At 41.7% G+C, this 17,976-nt stretch overlaps 1 protein-coding gene across 5 annotated transcripts; it reads right to left on the reverse strand.

The window, feature by feature from the left end:
* Nucleotides 1-419: 419 nt before the first annotated feature.
* Nucleotides 420-17,610, reverse strand: ZFP69B (ZFP69 zinc finger protein B). Of its 5 annotated transcripts, none has more exons than XM_073007440.1 (6): nucleotides 17,509-17,610; nucleotides 16,643-17,012; nucleotides 13,106-13,191; nucleotides 10,352-10,478; nucleotides 9,984-10,082; nucleotides 421-5,064 (listed from the first exon to the last, which is right to left on the reverse strand). In XM_073007440.1, exons 4-6 carry the CDS (start codon nucleotides 10,383-10,385, stop codon nucleotides 3,896-3,898), a joined length of 1,302 nt encoding a protein of 433 aa, XP_072863541.1. In that variant the 5' UTR covers nucleotides 10,386-10,478; nucleotides 13,106-13,191; nucleotides 16,643-17,012; nucleotides 17,509-17,610; the 3' UTR covers nucleotides 421-3,895. The 5 variants fall into 5 exon arrangements, with proteins under 5 accessions (XP_037853529.2, XP_072863541.1, XP_037853527.2 ...); XM_037997599.2 differs by having other exon boundaries at nucleotides 9,984-10,079; nucleotides 16,588-17,012; XM_037997596.2 differs by having other exon boundaries at nucleotides 16,588-17,012.
* Between the last annotated feature and the right edge of the window lie 366 nt (nucleotides 17,611-17,976).

Here is a 17,976-nt window from a genome sequence, read left to right on the forward strand (position 1 = left end):
AGCCATATTTAAATGCATTTTAAACAAATTAGGCTGGGCACAGTGGCTCATGCTTGTAATTCCAGCACTTTTGGAGGCTGAGGTAGGTAATTGCCTGAGCTCAGGAGTTTGAGACCAGCCTGTGAAACATGGCAAAACCCCATTCTACAAAAAATACAAAAGTTAGCCAGGTGTGGTGGTATGTGCCTGTAGTCTCAGCTACTTGGGTTGTTGAGGTGGGAGGATCACTTGAGCCCAGAAAGTTGAGGCCACAATGAACCATGATCATGCTGCTGTACTCCGGCCTCAGCAACGTAGTGAGACTTTGTCTCAAACAAAAACAACCAAACCAAATTAACTTAGAAATACCCTTTTATCTTAAAGTATGTCAGTTATGATTCTCAAAGGTATATGATTCTCAAATGTTGGTCCACTTGCACAGAAAAGAAAAAGGAAACAAACAAAAAATATTTTCTCACATATAAAATGTAGGTAGGAAAGTATATGGATTACATTTCTTTATTTTCATAATGAATACATAGTTCAATTCAGTTCAAATCAAAACCATTCAATACATATTTACTGAGTCCCTTCTGTGTGCCAGGCACTGTTTTAGGCACTTGTGATACATCAGTGAATAAAACAATGGCCCCTGCACCCATGGAGCTTACATTATGGCCGGGGAAAACAACAGTAAACAATAAACACAAATATGTGAAGTTTCTAGGGTGTTAGAAGGTGATAGGTGATGTGAAAAACATAGAGCAGGTGAAAGGGGTATGGGATTTCTTGATTTGGAAAGCAGACAGCTGCAGTATTAAATAGTATAGACAGGACAGGCTTCAGTAAGAAGGCAACAATTGAGCAAAGATGAGAAGGTCGGGGTATGGGACATCTGCAACAGCTAGTGAAACGGCCCAAAGGTTAGAATAAGGCTGGAGTTCGGGAGAGGTCTGGGCTGGAGATGTGAATCTGGCAGTTGTTAAACAGAGATGGTATTTTAAGCCAAAGACTGTATGAGATCACTGAGGCAGGAACTATAGAGAACAGTCAGTCATGTCTTTCAGGGAAATGAGGAATTGGAGAAATTCAAATTATTGGGAACTCTAAGAGCATAGAAACATGGTAGAACAATTTTAAGAAACAGTGTACACCCCCACTCTTTTTCTGTCCATCAAAGTCATACAGGACTTAAGAGTTAGAGGCCAGCTTTTTTTTTTAAAGTAAATGTAGTAACATAAAAAATTCTAGAGATACTGGTATATATTCTGGATTTATAGCTTTACTTTGGATAATTCACACTTACAATACTCATGTTTTTGTTCTTTCTCCACATAAAACAGTAAGAAGTTGAACTTGACTTACTTCCAATTATGTCTGTAAGGATGGAGTATCTATTTCATTAAGTATAGTGAAGCATTAGGAGCCAATTCCTCCACTTTCTCTCCATATTTCCCTGCCTGAGTATGGCTCCTGCAGTCATCTTTCTCTGGTCCTCTTTGGTGGGCCTCTTGATGTGTTGTTCTAGGGGCTATCATAAGAGACACTTCCACTTGATACAAAGTGTATTTCAAATCTAATATTGTATGCTTGGCAAAGGAAAAGTTAAATACAGTCATACGAAAAGTTTCTCCCCAGAATGAAGTCTCAATATATCTGTCTTCAAAAAGGCATCATTATTTTAAGGAATTGTGGCTAATTTTTGTAGGTATAATAATGGCATTGTGGTTATGTTTTCAGAGTGCTTGTTTTTTAGAGATACATCTCAAAATATTTATGGACTAACGATAAAAAACCCATCATTATAGATGGAAGTCTGCATAAATATCTCCAAAAATAATTCCTAGGCTCCAAAATAGGATTAAAAATGTAGTGTTTAAAGAATTATTGCAACAAAATACTAAAGGAATTACTAAGGAAATAATTTATGGCATATACACATACTAATCTGATACTAAATGATAGTCTGTTGTCATTTCTAATCATTTTACATACTCTATGGGGGGAGAGTGAAAAATGACAACCCTTGACCCAAATGAAACCTAACAGCTGCTTTTTAAATGCAGTTTATGGGAACCACTATTGCACACATTCATCAGTGGGTCTCAACCAGGGACAATTTTGGCCTCCAGGTACACCTGGCAATGTCTGGAGACATTTTTGGCTGCCACAACTGGGGGAGGGGCAGCTATCAGCATTGAATGCTGGCATCTTGTGGGTAGAAGCCAAGGATGCCCCTAAACATCCCAGGATGCACAGGGCAGCTTCCTATAGCAAAGTATGATCCAGTCCAAAATATTGGCAGTGCCAAGGTTCAGATACTCTAGTTTATATATTGTCTCTGGCTATTTTTGTACTAAAATGGGGAAATTGAATAGTTGTGACAGGGACCCCATGGCCCACAACACCTAATGTATTTACTACTGGCCCTTTACAGAAAGTTTGCCAATTCTTGCCCTATAGAAAAATTAAAAATATAAATAAGTATCTCATATACAGTAAGTTATCTATCAATTCTAGAAAACTCCCTTTAACATTTTTTCTTCTAGAAATGAGAATCAACATTTTAATTTCTACCTCTTCTAGCCATATAATGGGCTAGAGTAAAAGGCTGTATTATATTTTATTCTGATTTATTAAAGGGATATTTAAAACAGTGTTTCTCAAAAGTCAATCCACAGATCACTAACATGTCATGAAATTTCACTGGCACATAGTGAATTGAGAAAAGTAAAGACAAATGTGGGTATTTGTCATAAAGCTGACATAATATAAAAGGCTGTTCCTGGCCAGACATGGTGCCTCATGTCTGTAATCGCAGCATATTGAGAGACTGAGGTGGGAGAACTGCTTGGAGCCAGGAGTTTGAGACCAGCCCAGCAACATAGTGAGACTGTCTCTACAAATAATAATAATAATAATATTATTATTATTATTATTATTTAGCCAGACATAGTGGTGCACATCTGTAGTCCTAGCTACTTAGGAGGCTGAGACAGGAAGACTGCTTGAGCCCAGAAGTTCGAGGCTGCAGTGAGCTATGATTACATCACTGCAATCCAGCCTGGGCAAGAGTGAAACTGTCTTTTTTCTTTTTTTTTTTTTGAGACGGAGTCTCGGTCTTTCGCCCAGGCTGGAGTGCAGTGGTGCGATCTCAGTTCACTGCAAGCTCTGCCTCCCGGGTTCATGCCATTCTCCTGCCTCAGCCTCCCGAGTAGCTGGGACTACAGGTGCTTGTCACCACACCTGGCTAATTTTTTTGTATTTTTAGTAGAGACCAAGTTTCACCATGTTAGCCAGGATGGTCTCAATCTTCTGACCTCGTGATCCACCCGCCTCAGCCTCCCAAGAAACTGTCTTTTAAAAAAGGCAGGGGGATGGGGGGCAGGCACGCTGGCTCACACCTGCAATCCCAGCACTTTGGAAGGCTGAGATGGGCAGATCACCTGAAGTCAATGGTTCAATACCAGCCTGGCCAACATGGTGAAACCCTGTCTCTACTAAAAACACAAAAATTAGCCAGGTGTGGTGGCGGGTGCCTGTAATCCCAGCTACTCGGGAGGCTGGGCAGGAGAATTGCTTGAACTCAGGAGGTGGAGGTTGCAATGAGCCAAGATCAAGCCACTGCACTCCAGCCCAGGTGACAGAGTGACTCCATCTCAAAAAAAAAAAAAAAAAAAAAAAAAAGAGGGGGGAACTGTTTCTACATTTTAAAATATTAAAATGTCCTTTCTTTCTGAAACAATGCTGATAATAGGTGGTTGTGCTTTTAATATGGCAAAAATAATAGTTGGTAACATTGTGCCAAAACATTTTTTTAAAATGTGTTTTTGGAAATAAAAAAATCAGGGAACCACTGATTTCGAATCTTTTGCTCCAACATAGATTCTTTGATGTTTAGTATATTTAGTATATTTCATACAACATTGCTGAAGGTATTTCTGAAATGTGTTTTGCAGTGTCTAATAAGGGATGAACTACAGCTGAAGGCTTTTCCACACTCATTACAATCATAAGGTTTTTCTCCAGTATGAATTCTCTGATGTTTAGCAAAGGATGAATCATGCCTAAAGGCTTTCCCACAGTGACTGCATTCATAAGGTTTTACTCCAGTATGGACTCTCTGATGGATAGAAAGATGTATTCTCTGGCTAAAGGCTTTCCCACATTCCTTACATTTATATGGTCTTTCTCCAGTATGAGTTCTCTGGTGTTGAGTTAGGTATGTGCTATGGCTGAAGGTTTTACTACATACATTACAAATATAGGGTTTCACACCAGTATGAATAATCTCATGTTGCCTAAGGTGTCTAATCTGGAAAAACGTTTTTCCACAGTCTTTGCAGGTAAAAGGTTTCTCTCTAACATGAGTTCTCAAATGCTGGATCAGTCCAATGCTTTGGCTGAAGGCTTTCTCACATACCCTACATTCATAGGGCTTCTCCCCAGTATGAATTCTAACATGTTGAGTAAGTGATGAAGGATGTCTGAAGGTTTTCCCACATTCCTTACATTCATAGGGTTTCTCACCAGTATGAATTCTCTGGTGTGGAATAAGAGATGAACTTTGGCTAAAGGCTTTTCCACATTCCTTACATCTGAAAGGTTTCTCCCCAGTATGAATCCTCATGTGTTCAGTAAGGTGAATAAGCTGTTTGAAGATTTTTTCACAAATATTACATTCAAAGGTTTTCATTTTTGTATAACTCCTTGAATGATTAACTAAATCTATGTTGTATCTGCTTCTCTTTCCAGATGTGTCATATTTACGATCTCTTTTTCTTGGAAGACCTATTGGTCCTGGTATAACTTCTGACTTCACATTAATTCTTTTCTCAAATCTATTAGATTCTTGGCCTCTCTCCTGAGTGAAGGTTTTCTTGCACATCAAGGGGATTTGCCCCTCACCCATTCTTTGGTTCTCTTGTTGGCTTTCTAGCTTATTACATTTGGAGATTCTTCCCAAGGTGGAATACATGGTGCTTCCTTTTGTAGATCCTTCCATCATTAGACCACAATGTAATTCTTCCCACGAAATATCATTCTGTAAGGCTGACTCTTTGGTTTTTGTTTTGCTCTCCAAGTCTGAAAGAAATAAAAAAATAAAAATGACCCATATTCCCTGCACTTTAAAATTAATTGCCACAGTGAGAATCGGAGGACAAAATATATATTACTAGGTACAGGAGTTTTGGATTGTCTTCAAATGTGATTCTGCCACCTTGAGAGCTGATATGAATGCAAGTGAAGAAGTAGAGAAAATAAGCTGTTAGAAGTATGTAAGGTGGGCCAGGTGCAGTGGCTCATGCCTATCATCCCAGTACTTTAGGAGGCTGAGGCAGGAGGATTGCTTGAGCCCAGGAATTCAAGACCAGCCTGGGCAACATAAAGAGACCCTGTCTCTACAAAAACAAACAAGCAAACAAACAAACAAACCAGGCATGGTGGTGTGTGCCTGTAGTCCTAGCTACTTGGGAGGCAGAGTTGGGAGGATCACTTCACATCTCAGCTTGTAATCACACCACTGCACTCCAGTCTAGTCAACAGAGCAAGACTCTGTCTCAAAGAAAAAAGTATGTAAAATGACTTTAAGAAATTAGGAGGAGCTCATCCATGTGAACTGCAAGAGGAAATAAACTAATAAGACAATAAGAGCAAATATCAGTAGATAAGATCAAGGAAGATAGAATATTGTTTTTGACAGGGTCTCTCACTCTGTCACCCAGACTGGAGTGCAGTGGCGTGATCATGGCTCACTGCAGCCTCAACTTACCAGGCTCAAGCAATCCTCCCACGTCAGTCCCCCAAGTAGCTAGAACTTCAGGCACATGCCACCACACCTGGCTAGTTTTTGAATATTTTGTAGAGAGGGGTTTCCACCATGTTGCCCAGGCTGGTCTCAAACTCCTGAGCTCAAGCAATCCACCTGCCTCAGCCTCCCAAAGTGCTAGGATTACAGGTGTAAGCCACCATGCCTGGGTGGAAGATAGGATTCTAACATCATATCATCTCAAGCCCATATTTCTATGATAAAATTTTATTTACAAAAAAAGTATTTTAAAAGGTATCTCAAATACTTTTAAACACTAAATAAAACTGAATAATGTAGGAATGCACTGACTTTTAACAAAGGATAGCATCTCCCTAACTGGGATAAAATTCCCTCCAGTGGTTGAGGATTCTGAAATGTCTCTATTCATGCATTTCCCACCAAAATGTATATGTGAATGTATGCATTTGTATATATATGGTCTTAAATATACATCTGTGCAAAAAAAAAAATCATATACATATCTACATCTGTTTTAACTCTATATCTTTTTTTTTTTTTGAGACAGAGTCTCGTTGTGTAACCCAGGCTGGAGTGGAGTGGTGCAGTCTTGACTTACTGCAACCTCCGCCTCTGAAATTCAAGCAATTCTCCTGCTTCAGCCTCCTGAGTAGCTGGGGTCACAAGCATGTGCCACCACACCTGGCTAATTTTTTCTTTTTTTTTTTTTTGAGACAGAGTCCCGCTCTGTTGCCAGGCTGGAGTGCAGTGGCGCGATCTCTGCTCACTGCAAGCTCTGCCTCCTGGGTTCAAGTGATTCTCCTGTCTCAGCCTCCCAAGTAGCTGGGATTACAAGCATGCGCCACCACACCCAGCTAATTTATGTATTTTTAGTAGAGACGGGGTTTCACCATGTTGGCCAGGATGGTCTCAACCTCTCGACATTGTGATCTGCTTGCCTCGGCCTCCCAAAGTGCTGGGATTACAGGCATGAGTCACCACGCCTGGCTGCTAATTTTTGTACTTTTAGTAGAAATGGGGTTTTGCTGTGTTGGTCAGGCTGGTCTCGAACTCCTGACCTCAAGTGATCCGCCTGCCTCAGCTTCCCAAAGTGCTGCGATTACAGGTGTTGGCCATCACGCCTGGCCTCTTTCTACCTTTGTTATTGGCACCACGCCCAGCCTTAAGTCTATATCTTTATGGGCCTCTTTTTATATCTGTACATTAAGTTTTATCTCATTCTTTATTTAAAAATTTTTAAAATTATTATTATATTTTAGAGATGGGATCATGCTATGTTGCTCAGGCTGGTCTCCAACTCTTCAACTCAAGTGATTCTCCTGTCTCAGCCTTCTGAGTTGCTGAGAAGACAATGTAAACCACCTAGCTAGGCTATCTTATTTTTTCTACAACTGCATTGCATTCTACTGCATGGACATAACATAATTTGACTTGTCCCTACTGAAAAACATTTCACTTGTCTCCAATTTTTCACTGTTATAAAATTACACCATAGTACATCATTATACATAAATGTTTGTATACTCCTGTCAGTATTTCATTGGCTTTCCTAGAGAAATTGATGGGTTGTGGATGTGTGCACACTCAGCAAATATGGGTGCCTTTCCCTGCATACTCACTGGATTTGATCAACTTTCATAATTTTTGCCAATATAAGAGGTAGAAAATGGCTTCTCAATTTGTGATAAAATGTTAATTACTCTGTAAAATCTTTAAGGATAGAGAATATATATTTTATTCATAGTATACCTGGCATAAAATTTTTGGATGAAGGAGTTTCTCTGATATTTACCCTTACTATTCCTATCCATCCATTTTGGGCTCTGCCAACCTAAAGCACCAATACTTCCTGTTCACAAAAAAATCTTATTCCTTAGTATTTCTAACCTCACTTTAGTAACAACACATAAAAAGAGCTCAGAAATAGCTGAATAAATTTTGGAGTCAGCTTAAAAAGCAAGCAGAGATGTTTAGATTACTGATTACAGGGAATAGGGAGATGTTTAATTTTTCTTTTAAAGGCGAAAGCAAGATAAATGTGGTATTTCAAGTAGTCAAATTTGGCAGTAACATTCAAGAAGATTCAGAAAAATAAAGTAAGACATCAGCAAATGCAACTTGAAAGTTTAATAACTCAGGCATAAAATGATGGAAATGTGCCTTAGTGTTGCCTCAACACAGATGAACAGTACAAGCGGATCAAACAGGTAATATTAAGGAAAAAACTGTAGGGAACCAAGGAAAAACAGAGTAGAAAACATGCTTAATGTTCTTGATGATATCATGATTTCTAGAGACTGAAAGAACAGGGGAGGTTAGGATGAGAAACTTGTTTAGATGAGATGGCTTCTGTTTTTGGATGTACTGGCTGTGAAGTACAGTGCTTCTATGTGGAGATGTCGTACATGCCAGAGATATGTAAGAATAGGGTTCATATGGATATATAAAACAAAGATGAAAAAAGGAGAATATGGGCATGGAAGGAATAGTTGAAACCATCACAAAACAAATCTGTGGGAGTTTGTACAGAAATAGAACAGCAGTATAAAAAAGACAAAGGTTCCTCAGAAATCGTGGCAGAGACTGCTGGTTATTCCCTGAACTCTGTTCTCCCCGATTTTGGACATACAACTAGATTATATTTCCCAATCTCCCTTGAATTAGATTGAGTGAAGTCATGAAGGTCTCTCCTGTCACCAGAATGAAAGTGAAAGTGAAAGTGATGTGAACCACCTTAGACCGGCCCATAAAAACCTCCCAAATGAACTCCTCTGCTTATTCAATTATAACTCCTCGCTTATTCTATGTTGTCTAAATGCAGATGATGAGGAAACCCTGGGGGATAGAGGAGCCACAGGCAGAAGAATCCTTCTGAATCACCAGATGAAGAGGAACTGTCCAGTGACCTAAACAATTTCTCCAGGGCCCACTGCTGTGGCTCATGCCTGTAATCCTAGCACTTTAGGAGGCCAAGTAGGCAGATCACTTGAGGCCAAGAGTTTGAGACCAGCCTGGCCAACATAGTGAAACCCTGCCTCTACTAAACATACAAAAATGATTAGCCGGGCACAGTGACTTACACCTGTAATCCCAGCTACTTGGGAGGCTGAGATAGGAGAATTGCTTGAACCCAGGAGGTGGAGGTTGCAGTGAGCCAAAACTGTACCACAGCACTCCAGCCTGGGTGACAGAGCAAGACTCTGTCTCAAAAAAGAAAAAAAAAAAAAAAATTTCTCCAGATCAGTATATGATCAAGGAATAAGTTCATATCCTGACCTAGGCAGAAATCATGTATCTGCATTAAAAAAGACACTGATGAGAAGCACTGAAAAAGCAACAAGAGAAATAGAGGAGACAAAAATTATTAAACTAGTTGATAGAGGAAAGGATATTAAGGTGACAAGGACTATATGTATAATCTAATGCAGCCATGTAAAATAGTGCCATAAGAACACACAAACTGTGGTGTCAGAATGATTAGAATTAAGATACTGAGTCTACCAAGTAGTAGCTAACTGCCCTGTATACATTTCTTAATCAGCCTCCTTTTCCTCATTTCTAAGACAGAGCTAATGTGGGACTCACAGACAACCCAACTATCATTCAGAGAACCCAGGTAAATCTGTCATTATTACTGAACTTAAATGTTAACGAAGACTGTTAAAAGCCACTGGATCTGCTAAGAACGAATTCTGTGGTTGATTTCTCAAAGAGCCATACATTTTCTGGCATGAAAAGTTAAATTACACAAGTTAAAATGAGAGAGTTACAATTGAAACTGTGATCACAGAATAAGGATTAGAAAAAATATTGAAAATGAAATCATTGAAAGTGAAACCGATGGTAAAATGACATGAGAGTCCAGTGAAGTGGACTGTGTTTAACGAGGAGAGACCTGTGTAAATCTAAATGTACACGGGAAAGAAACTATGATCAGAGCAAGGTTTAGAATACTGGGAAAGAGGTAAAAATCATGAAAGTCAGATCAGAAGAAATGATGAAGGTTAACCCTGATGAGAAAGGCATCTCTTTTCCTCTGACTCCAGAGAGACTAATGAGAAGATGCAAGTGTGGGAAAAGGGTGATGGAGATAACAGAATCAACTTTCTTGAATGTACCATCCGCAGGGCCTCAGTCTTCCCCACAGCTTGGAGAAGGCCTTGAGGGGAATTCTCTGGCTGACATCACAAAGGCCCCACCTGCCTTGCATTACCTGAACTTGGTACTCCTGAAATCTCTCTCTCCATCAGCCATGGTTCTTCTCCTTTCTCCAACTGGGAAATCACGCCAGGTTTGGAAAGCTGATATCCTGCTTATGGGGAAGAAAAGACTGTATGTGCTGAGATCACAGAGCCATCCCAAGAATTTAAATATGGTTCTTTGGTATTCAGGCCTTCTAAAGAAAGCAGAGTAGAGTAGAAAGAACAGAGCAGAAAAGAGTATAGCAATCCTGACTGGGTGTTCAGAAAGAAACAGAAAACCTCTAATATAGAACCCAAACCCCAAACGAAGCACTTAATTTAGAAACAAAGGTTTTCATCCAATAGGTACATTCTATTTTCAAGAGAAGCCCATCCTTACCCACTGAGACCAGGTTCCCATAGTTCTCCAGCATCACCTCCCGGTACAGATTCCGGTGAGCAGGGGCCAGATGCCCCCACTCCTCCTGAGTGAAGTCCACAGATATGTCCTTGAAGGTTAATAGTTCCTAGAACATCAAATACGTTCCTTTTCAGCCAGACTTCAGGAAGTTTTTCTGACCTTGTCTAGAAGCTAAGAGATTCTAGTCAAGTTTTCCTAGATACTCTCTTGCTAATCATTTAATTTATTATAATGATTATAGATTACATAAAATGGAGGTTATAAAACAATGCATAAAATGTGTAAGCTACCTCTGCAACTTACAATCTGGCTGAAGGGAAAATATTCATGAAATATTAAAGAAGGTCATAGTACAGTGTACAGTAATTTTGATTAAAGACAATAAAGTTCAGGAGTATTTGGGGAAGTGGGGAGTTCAGAAGGGGCTAAGGCCACAAGAGAAGACAGGGACTTTTCTTGGGCTGAAAGAATTGGTTAAAATGAGAATACTTTAGCATGGGTAAAATAACCTTACCTAGGTTTTTCTGTTAATAATAAAAGTATGAGAGAACAGCACATTTTTGGAGGGAGCATGAATTCTGCCTAGTAATGAAGACATCTGGACAGAGATAGACATGCTGGGGTAAGAAGTATAAGGGTCTATTATGTATGATCTACAAAAAACAAATAACCATTTGACAATTATTTTTTTAAAATACTCCGTTAGAGAAATGCAAATCAAAACCACAATGAGATACCATCTCATGCCAGTTAGAACGGCAATCATTAAAAAGTCAGGGAACAGCAGATGCTGGGGAGGATGTGGAGAAATAGGAACGCTGTTACACTGTTGGTGGGAGTGTAAATTAGTTCAACAATTGTGCAAGACAGTGTGGCGATTCCTCAAGGATCTAGAACCAGCAATACCATTTGACCCAGCAGTCCCACTACTGAGTATATACTCAAAGGATTATAAATAATTCTACTATAAAGACACATGCACACATATGTTTACTGCAGCACTGTTCACAATAGCAAAACTTTGGAACCAACCCAAATGCCCATCAATGATAGACTGGATAAAGAAAATGTGGCACATATACACCATGGAATACTATGTAGCCATAAAAAATGATGAGTTCATGTCCTTTGCAGGGACATGGATGAAGCTAGAAACCGTCATTCTCAGCAAACTAACACAGGAACAGAAAAGAAAACACCTCATGTTCTCACTCGTAAGTGGGAGTTGAACAGTGAGATCACATGGACACAGGGAGGTGAACATCACACACTGGGGCCTGTCAGAGGATGGGGGCTAGGGGAGGGATAGCATTAGCAGAAATACCTAATGTAGATAATGGGTTGATGGGTGCAGCAAACCAGCATGGCACGTGTATACCTATGTAATTAGCCTGCACATTCTGCACATATATCCCAGAACTTCAAGTATAATAATTAAAAAAAAACTTCCCAAAAGCTAAGAGAATTCAGATGCTGGAAGGCTGAAATAACAACAAATCCCCTAAGTATAGAGAATATTTTAATGCTTTTTGTATTGTAAATAATTCTGAAATGCATTTCAGGCCTATTAGGCTGATGTTAGCATCCACATTTAACCTATGAGAAAGCTGAATTTGAGAAAAGTTAAAGACATAGGATTAAACCCTGTGATTTAAACACATGATTAAACCATGTGATTTTGGGAGCCAAGATCACTCCACTTTAAAACTCTTCTGTTCTCTAATGATACCCTCTTCTATTTCTCGGACTACTCTCTAATTTTCTTGAGTTTCCCTATGCCTCTGGGGTTTGGTAGTGCAGAGTTTCGCCAGTGCTATCAGTTTTCTGATTACTTCCTTTAGGACACACGGCACACTGTTAAACTGCTCTTAGAAGTCTTCCCTCCTTTTCTGCTTAGCCTATTTAGCTCATGCTCTTCATGACCTGCCAGTATCCTCTCTGAAAGCTGAAATCTGAAAAGAAAATCATTTCTTTTTTCAGTTACAGTTCTGCTCTAGGACTTGACCAAAAATCCTCACTTAAAGGTCATCAATGAAGTGTACACATCTCCAAGAATATCAGAAACTGATTCTGTTGACTTTTAAATGTTACTTAAAATGACTCATGTTTGTCTTTCTCCCAGATGATACGTGAATTTCATGGGCAAGGACTACATTACATACTTCTTCTCCTCTCTGTCTTTTTCTCTCTCACACACACATGTGGCCTCAGCACAATATATTTGTTGGATAAATGGCTAGAGGTTGGCAAAAAAAGAGGTTTCCTGTGGAAGGTTACTACTGGTGGGGAAATTACCTGTGAAATCAACTGATGTGGCCTGGTTTTCTAAGGAAGAACAGGCTAAGAAAAGCCAATCAGCCGGGCGCGGTGGTTCACGCCCGTAATTCCAGCACTTTGGGAGGCTGAGGTGGGTGGATCACGAAGTCAGGAGATTGAGACCATCCTGGCTAACACGGTGAAACCCCGTCTCTACTAAAAACACAAAAAATTAGCCGGGCATGGTGGCAGGCGCCTGTAATCCCAGCTACTCGAGAGTCTGAGGCAGAAGAATGGCATGAACCTGGGAGGCAGAGCTTGCAGTGAGCCAAGATCGCACCACTGTCCATCTCAAAAAAAAGAAAAAAGAAAAAAAAGAAAGGCCAATCCAGGAAGTTGAGTCAAAGAAAATCAAATTCCAGTGTTCTTAAAATCTGAGAAACAATGTCAAGAAAGTGACCAGAAACTCCAACCCACCTGAGATTCTGCTGTCAGGGGTCCAAGGGCCACTCTACTGTCTAAACTGTCTCCCTGGGTCTCATCAGCATCCTGAGACAGCAGAGCTGGGGAAGGAAAAGAGCCATGAGGTTTGCATCTCCCCAAATCACCCAGAGAAACTGCCTACAGACTCATTCAGTGTGGCTTCTCCCCAAAAACGTTCACAAAGAGGGACATTTAGAGCGACTCAAGGGCCTCCTTAATAAGGAGGATGTGCTGTAAGCTGCTTTCACCATTAATATTTCCCAATGGTCTTAGAGATCTCTCAGGCCAATCTTTTGTTCAAAAATCCTCAAAGGTTTCCCCACTGACAAGAAAGAAAAATGCAAACACTTCAATATAGATTTCTTGTTATTTTTAGATTATTATTATTATTTTGAGACAGAGTCTTGCTCTGTCACCCAGGCTGGAGGGCAGTGGCATAATCTCGGCTCACTGCAACTTCCACCTCCCAGGTTCAAGAGATTCTTGTGCCTCAGCCTCCCGAGTAGCTGGGATTACAGGCAGGTGTCACTATGCCCAGCTAATCAACATAGATTTCAAGATCCTCCACAACCAGTCCATGGCTTCTCTAAGTATTATCTTCTCTAAACATTATCCTTCATTCACTGGACACACCTACCCACACAATCCTAGTACCATTCTTTGAACACAGCTGGATAGTACCCCACCCAAATCCTATTTGGTGAAAAACTGAGATATCCTTCAGGCCCAGTTCAAGTAAAGTTTTCCCAGACACCCTTAATGAGAAGAAAGTTTATTCTCTCCTATGCTTCCCAAAGGCTTGGTTTTTATATCTGTTCTAGTATCTATCTCAGGCTGCTTTTTACTTTATTTGTATAATTATCTCTCTCAATTGAGTATTAATGAGGGTATGGATGGAAACTGTATCTTGCTCATTTTTTTCCATCTGCCAAAGTGCTATACATAACACACTGCCAACTTTCTAGAATTTAAGTAATTTTGGCTGAATTTGAGGTATTAAAAATACGCACTACAGGCCGGCCGCAGTGGCTCACGCCTGTAATCCCCACACTTTGGGAGGCTGAGGTGGGTGGAGGACGAGGTCAGGAGTTCATGACCAGCCTGGCCAAGATAGTATAACCCCATCTCTACTAAAAATACAAAAATTAGCTGGGTGTGGTGGCAGGCGCCTGTAATCCCAGCTACTCGGGAGGCTGAGGCAGGAGAATCACTTGAACTGGGGAGGTGGAGGTTGCAGTGAGCAAGATCTCACCACTGCACCCCAGCCTGGGTGACAGAGCAGGCAGGACTTTGTCTCAAAAAAAAAAAAAATGCACTAGAGGCCGGGCGAGGTGGGCAGATCACTTGAGATCAGGAGTTCAAGACCAGCCTGGCCAACATGGTGAAACCCCATCTCTACTAAAAATACAAAAAATTTAGCTGGGTATCGTGGTGCACACCTGTAATACCAGCTACTGGGGAGGCTGAGGCATGAGAATCACTTGAACCGGGGAGGCGGAGGTTTCAGTAAGCCAAGATCGCGCCATTGGACTCCAGCTTGGGTGACAGAGCGAGACTCTTTATCTCAAAAAAAAAAAAAAAAAAAAAAAGCACTAGGAATTAAGGCACATGAATAACTTTGTATTTTACTCCAACTTTTCATCACGACTATTGAACATCCATACATCCACATCTAAATTCAACAATTGTTAATATTTACCATGTTTGCTTTACCGATCTACATTTTTTCTGAAGCATTTCAAAGTTGTCTGCATTATAATACTTTATCCCTAAAGATTTCAAATAAGGATCTTCTCTTGTATAACCACAATACCATTTATTACATCTATGAAAATTAACAATAATTCCATAGTATCCTCTAAATATTCAGTCCATATTCACATTTCCTCAACTGTTTCCTCAACTTTTATTCTGGATTTTTTCCAAACCAGGAGTTAATTAAGGCTCACACATTCAAAGTGGTTGTTACCTCTAGTCTCTTTTACTCTAGAATAAGTACTTTCCCTTTCTTCATGACGTTGTCTTTTTAAGATACAAGAACAGTCTGACTGTATCCTCAAGGTGGGGTTTATCTTATTTCTCCATCCCCTGTATTTTCTGTAAACCAGCAGTTCAGTCTTTAAATTTAATTTAGGATCACGTTAAACGTTTTTGGTAGGAATACCTTGTAGGTGGTACCAGGTGCTTTATATTACAGTATCTGGAAAGTATAAAATGCCCGGCTATCCCATTACTGAGACATTTGGTTAAAACTGTGACCACCACACCTCACCATTGGAAAATTCTGTTCATTCCTTGCCATTTAGTAAGTAATCTGAGGGAATAATACTTTGATATCATGTAAGTATCTGTTCCCCATTAACCTTTCAATTATTTTATTTATGGTAAAAGATTCTATCATTCTTTCCACATTTATTTATTTATTTATCTATTTATTTATTTCCGAGACAAGGTCTTGCTCTATCACCCAGCCTGGAGTGCAGTGGCGCCATCTCAGCTCACTGAAACCTCCACTTTCCTGGTTCAAGCGATTCTCGTGCCTCAGCCTCTGGAGTAGCTGGGATTACAGGCATGCGCCACCACGCCCAGTTAATATTTGTATTTTTAGTAGAGATAGGGTTTCGTCATGTTGGCCAGGCTGGTCTCAAACTCTTGGCCTCAAATTCCTGGTCTCAAGCAATCTGCCTGCCTCGGCCTCCCAAATTGCTGGGATTACAGGCATGAGCCAGCACGCCTGGCCTCTTTCTACCTTTATTATTGGCAGGCATTTTCTGTAAAAAGCTTTCACTCCCCAACTGAAGAGGATCTAAAAGGCAAGGCAAATGCATCATTCATTCCCATAATAACCTATTTTTCAAAGTAAGGAATCAGTGTATTAATTACCTCCAATGTTTGCAAATGAAATTCCCCCCATCTTTCTCTATTTTAAGTGTCAAGGTGATCATGTGGAATTTTACTTATTCAAGGTGTTACCATCAGTTTGGATATTTCAGCTTTCCCAAATCTGTCGAGTGACAGACCCTTAAACCTGGCCTCTTTTGACACATATCCATTAGTCTTTAAGCTCTTCCTTGCTTTCTAGCACAAGTTACTCCAGGCTTACTTGGTACTTCCCCTGCTGCTTCTCCTTCTGACCTAGCCACTAAGTTCCTGTGTGACCCTCGGCAGGCCTCCCATTTGATTTACATTTCCCCACTGTTAGAATAAGAAAAATAAGGTTAAGTCCATCCTGCCCCACATGGCCATGGGAAAGATAAAAATAAATAATATACATAACCATGACACTGAAATACTGGTCCTAGGCTGAACTGACCACTAACTACTATTTAGGAAAATCCCAGACTAGGAGCCACAATCAAGAACTCCAGAAACCTTCCACCCATTCATCTAAGAGATGCTTCCACTCAAGTGACTCATTCCGTCTCACACTAGAGGGGACTGCTTTTCCTCCCTCCCACCCATCAGTTTATTCTCACCTTCTCCTTTAAACATTTTAGTCACATCCTCCCACAGGGCCACCCCCTCAGTGACCTTCTTTGGATGATGCAACTTCACCCACGTGCTGGCCTCGGTGGGCAGGGTGATCAGGAGCTGCTGCAGCATGACGGCGTCTGCACTCCTTTCTGAGGACCCTCTGTCTTAGCCCATAGGGCTTGTCCACCTCTGACGAGGAAATTGCTGGAACCTCTGACAGGAGGCTTCCCAATTGTACCGATCTCCTTTAATCGCCGACTCCTACTCCTCAATGTCCTCTCTCAGGAACCCAGAGAACATACAGTATCAAAATCCGAGATCTGGACTTGTGTCTGTCATCAGCTCTCAGGGCGCATCTCCCAACTTGAGCTCCATCTGTCTCCTCGGCCAGCAGCTGGAGGCGCCAAGTATTTACTCTCAGCAGCCCCTGCAGATACCCAGAAGACATTAGCATCAGCAAAGGACCAAGGAGGCGCAGTCATAGGGCGGAACGCTAGAACGTATATGGATCACTGTAAAATGTTTCCAAACGATACACGGAGGCGGTGAGCAGACACAGCCCACAAAGTTCAAAGCACCGCGCAGGTGTCAGGAAGCACAAAGAGATGAATACATTCCAATTCTTTGTTTGGGGCAGTAATTATGTGTAAAGTAGCCGGGGATTTGGAATCCCAGCTCTTTCCCTAGTCGGCTGTAGCAAACCGCGAAACCGCTAGACCCCGTCTCCTCCTCCCCGAATGAGAGGCTAAGTCTTCCCCTCAGAGCGGGACCCGCCCGGCCCTGCCCTGCCCTGCCCTCCCAGCCTTTGTCTAAGCACGACTCCGGGGCTGCGGAGAGCACCGCGCGCGACAGGTTGGCCGCGGGCGGAACTCGCGCTTCCCGACTCGCCCAGCTCCCCAAGCCCGGGACAGCCACCCGCTCACCCTCTCCCCGCTGGGCCGGCACGCCCCGCCTTCCCACCGTTGCCGCCAGGTCCCGGCACTGCGCCGCCACGCTCTTTCGTAGCGCCGCGGCGGGCAGCCGGGGCCCAGTGCGCTTGCGCAGCGGCTGTCCGGAGCATCGTTCCCAGCGTCCTCCCCGGAGCATCGTTCCCAGCGTCCTCCCCGGGAGCCGCTCGGCGAGCGCAGACGCCCCCACCGGTGCTCGCCGGGTTCGCTCCTTTCAGGGTCTCCCAGGATCCGATCCCTGCGAGCATCATCAGCCTGGCTCCTGCGGGAGGAGCCTGCGTTCTTGGGCCCCAGACTCTGATGAAGAACAACCATCTTTCCTCCGCTGGGAAAATGCACGTGAACGTTTAGGGTGAACCTTTGAAACCCTTGACAAAAGGGAGCCATCGGCATCACGTTTTTTGGTGAAACGACACTGGTGTAAAATAATCCATAGCACTTTCC

This window comes from Chlorocebus sabaeus, chromosome 20 (genome assembly GCF_047675955.1).
Source record: "Chlorocebus sabaeus isolate Y175 chromosome 20, mChlSab1.0.hap1, whole genome shotgun sequence".
Taxonomy (NCBI): domain Eukaryota; kingdom Metazoa; phylum Chordata; class Mammalia; order Primates; family Cercopithecidae; genus Chlorocebus; species Chlorocebus sabaeus.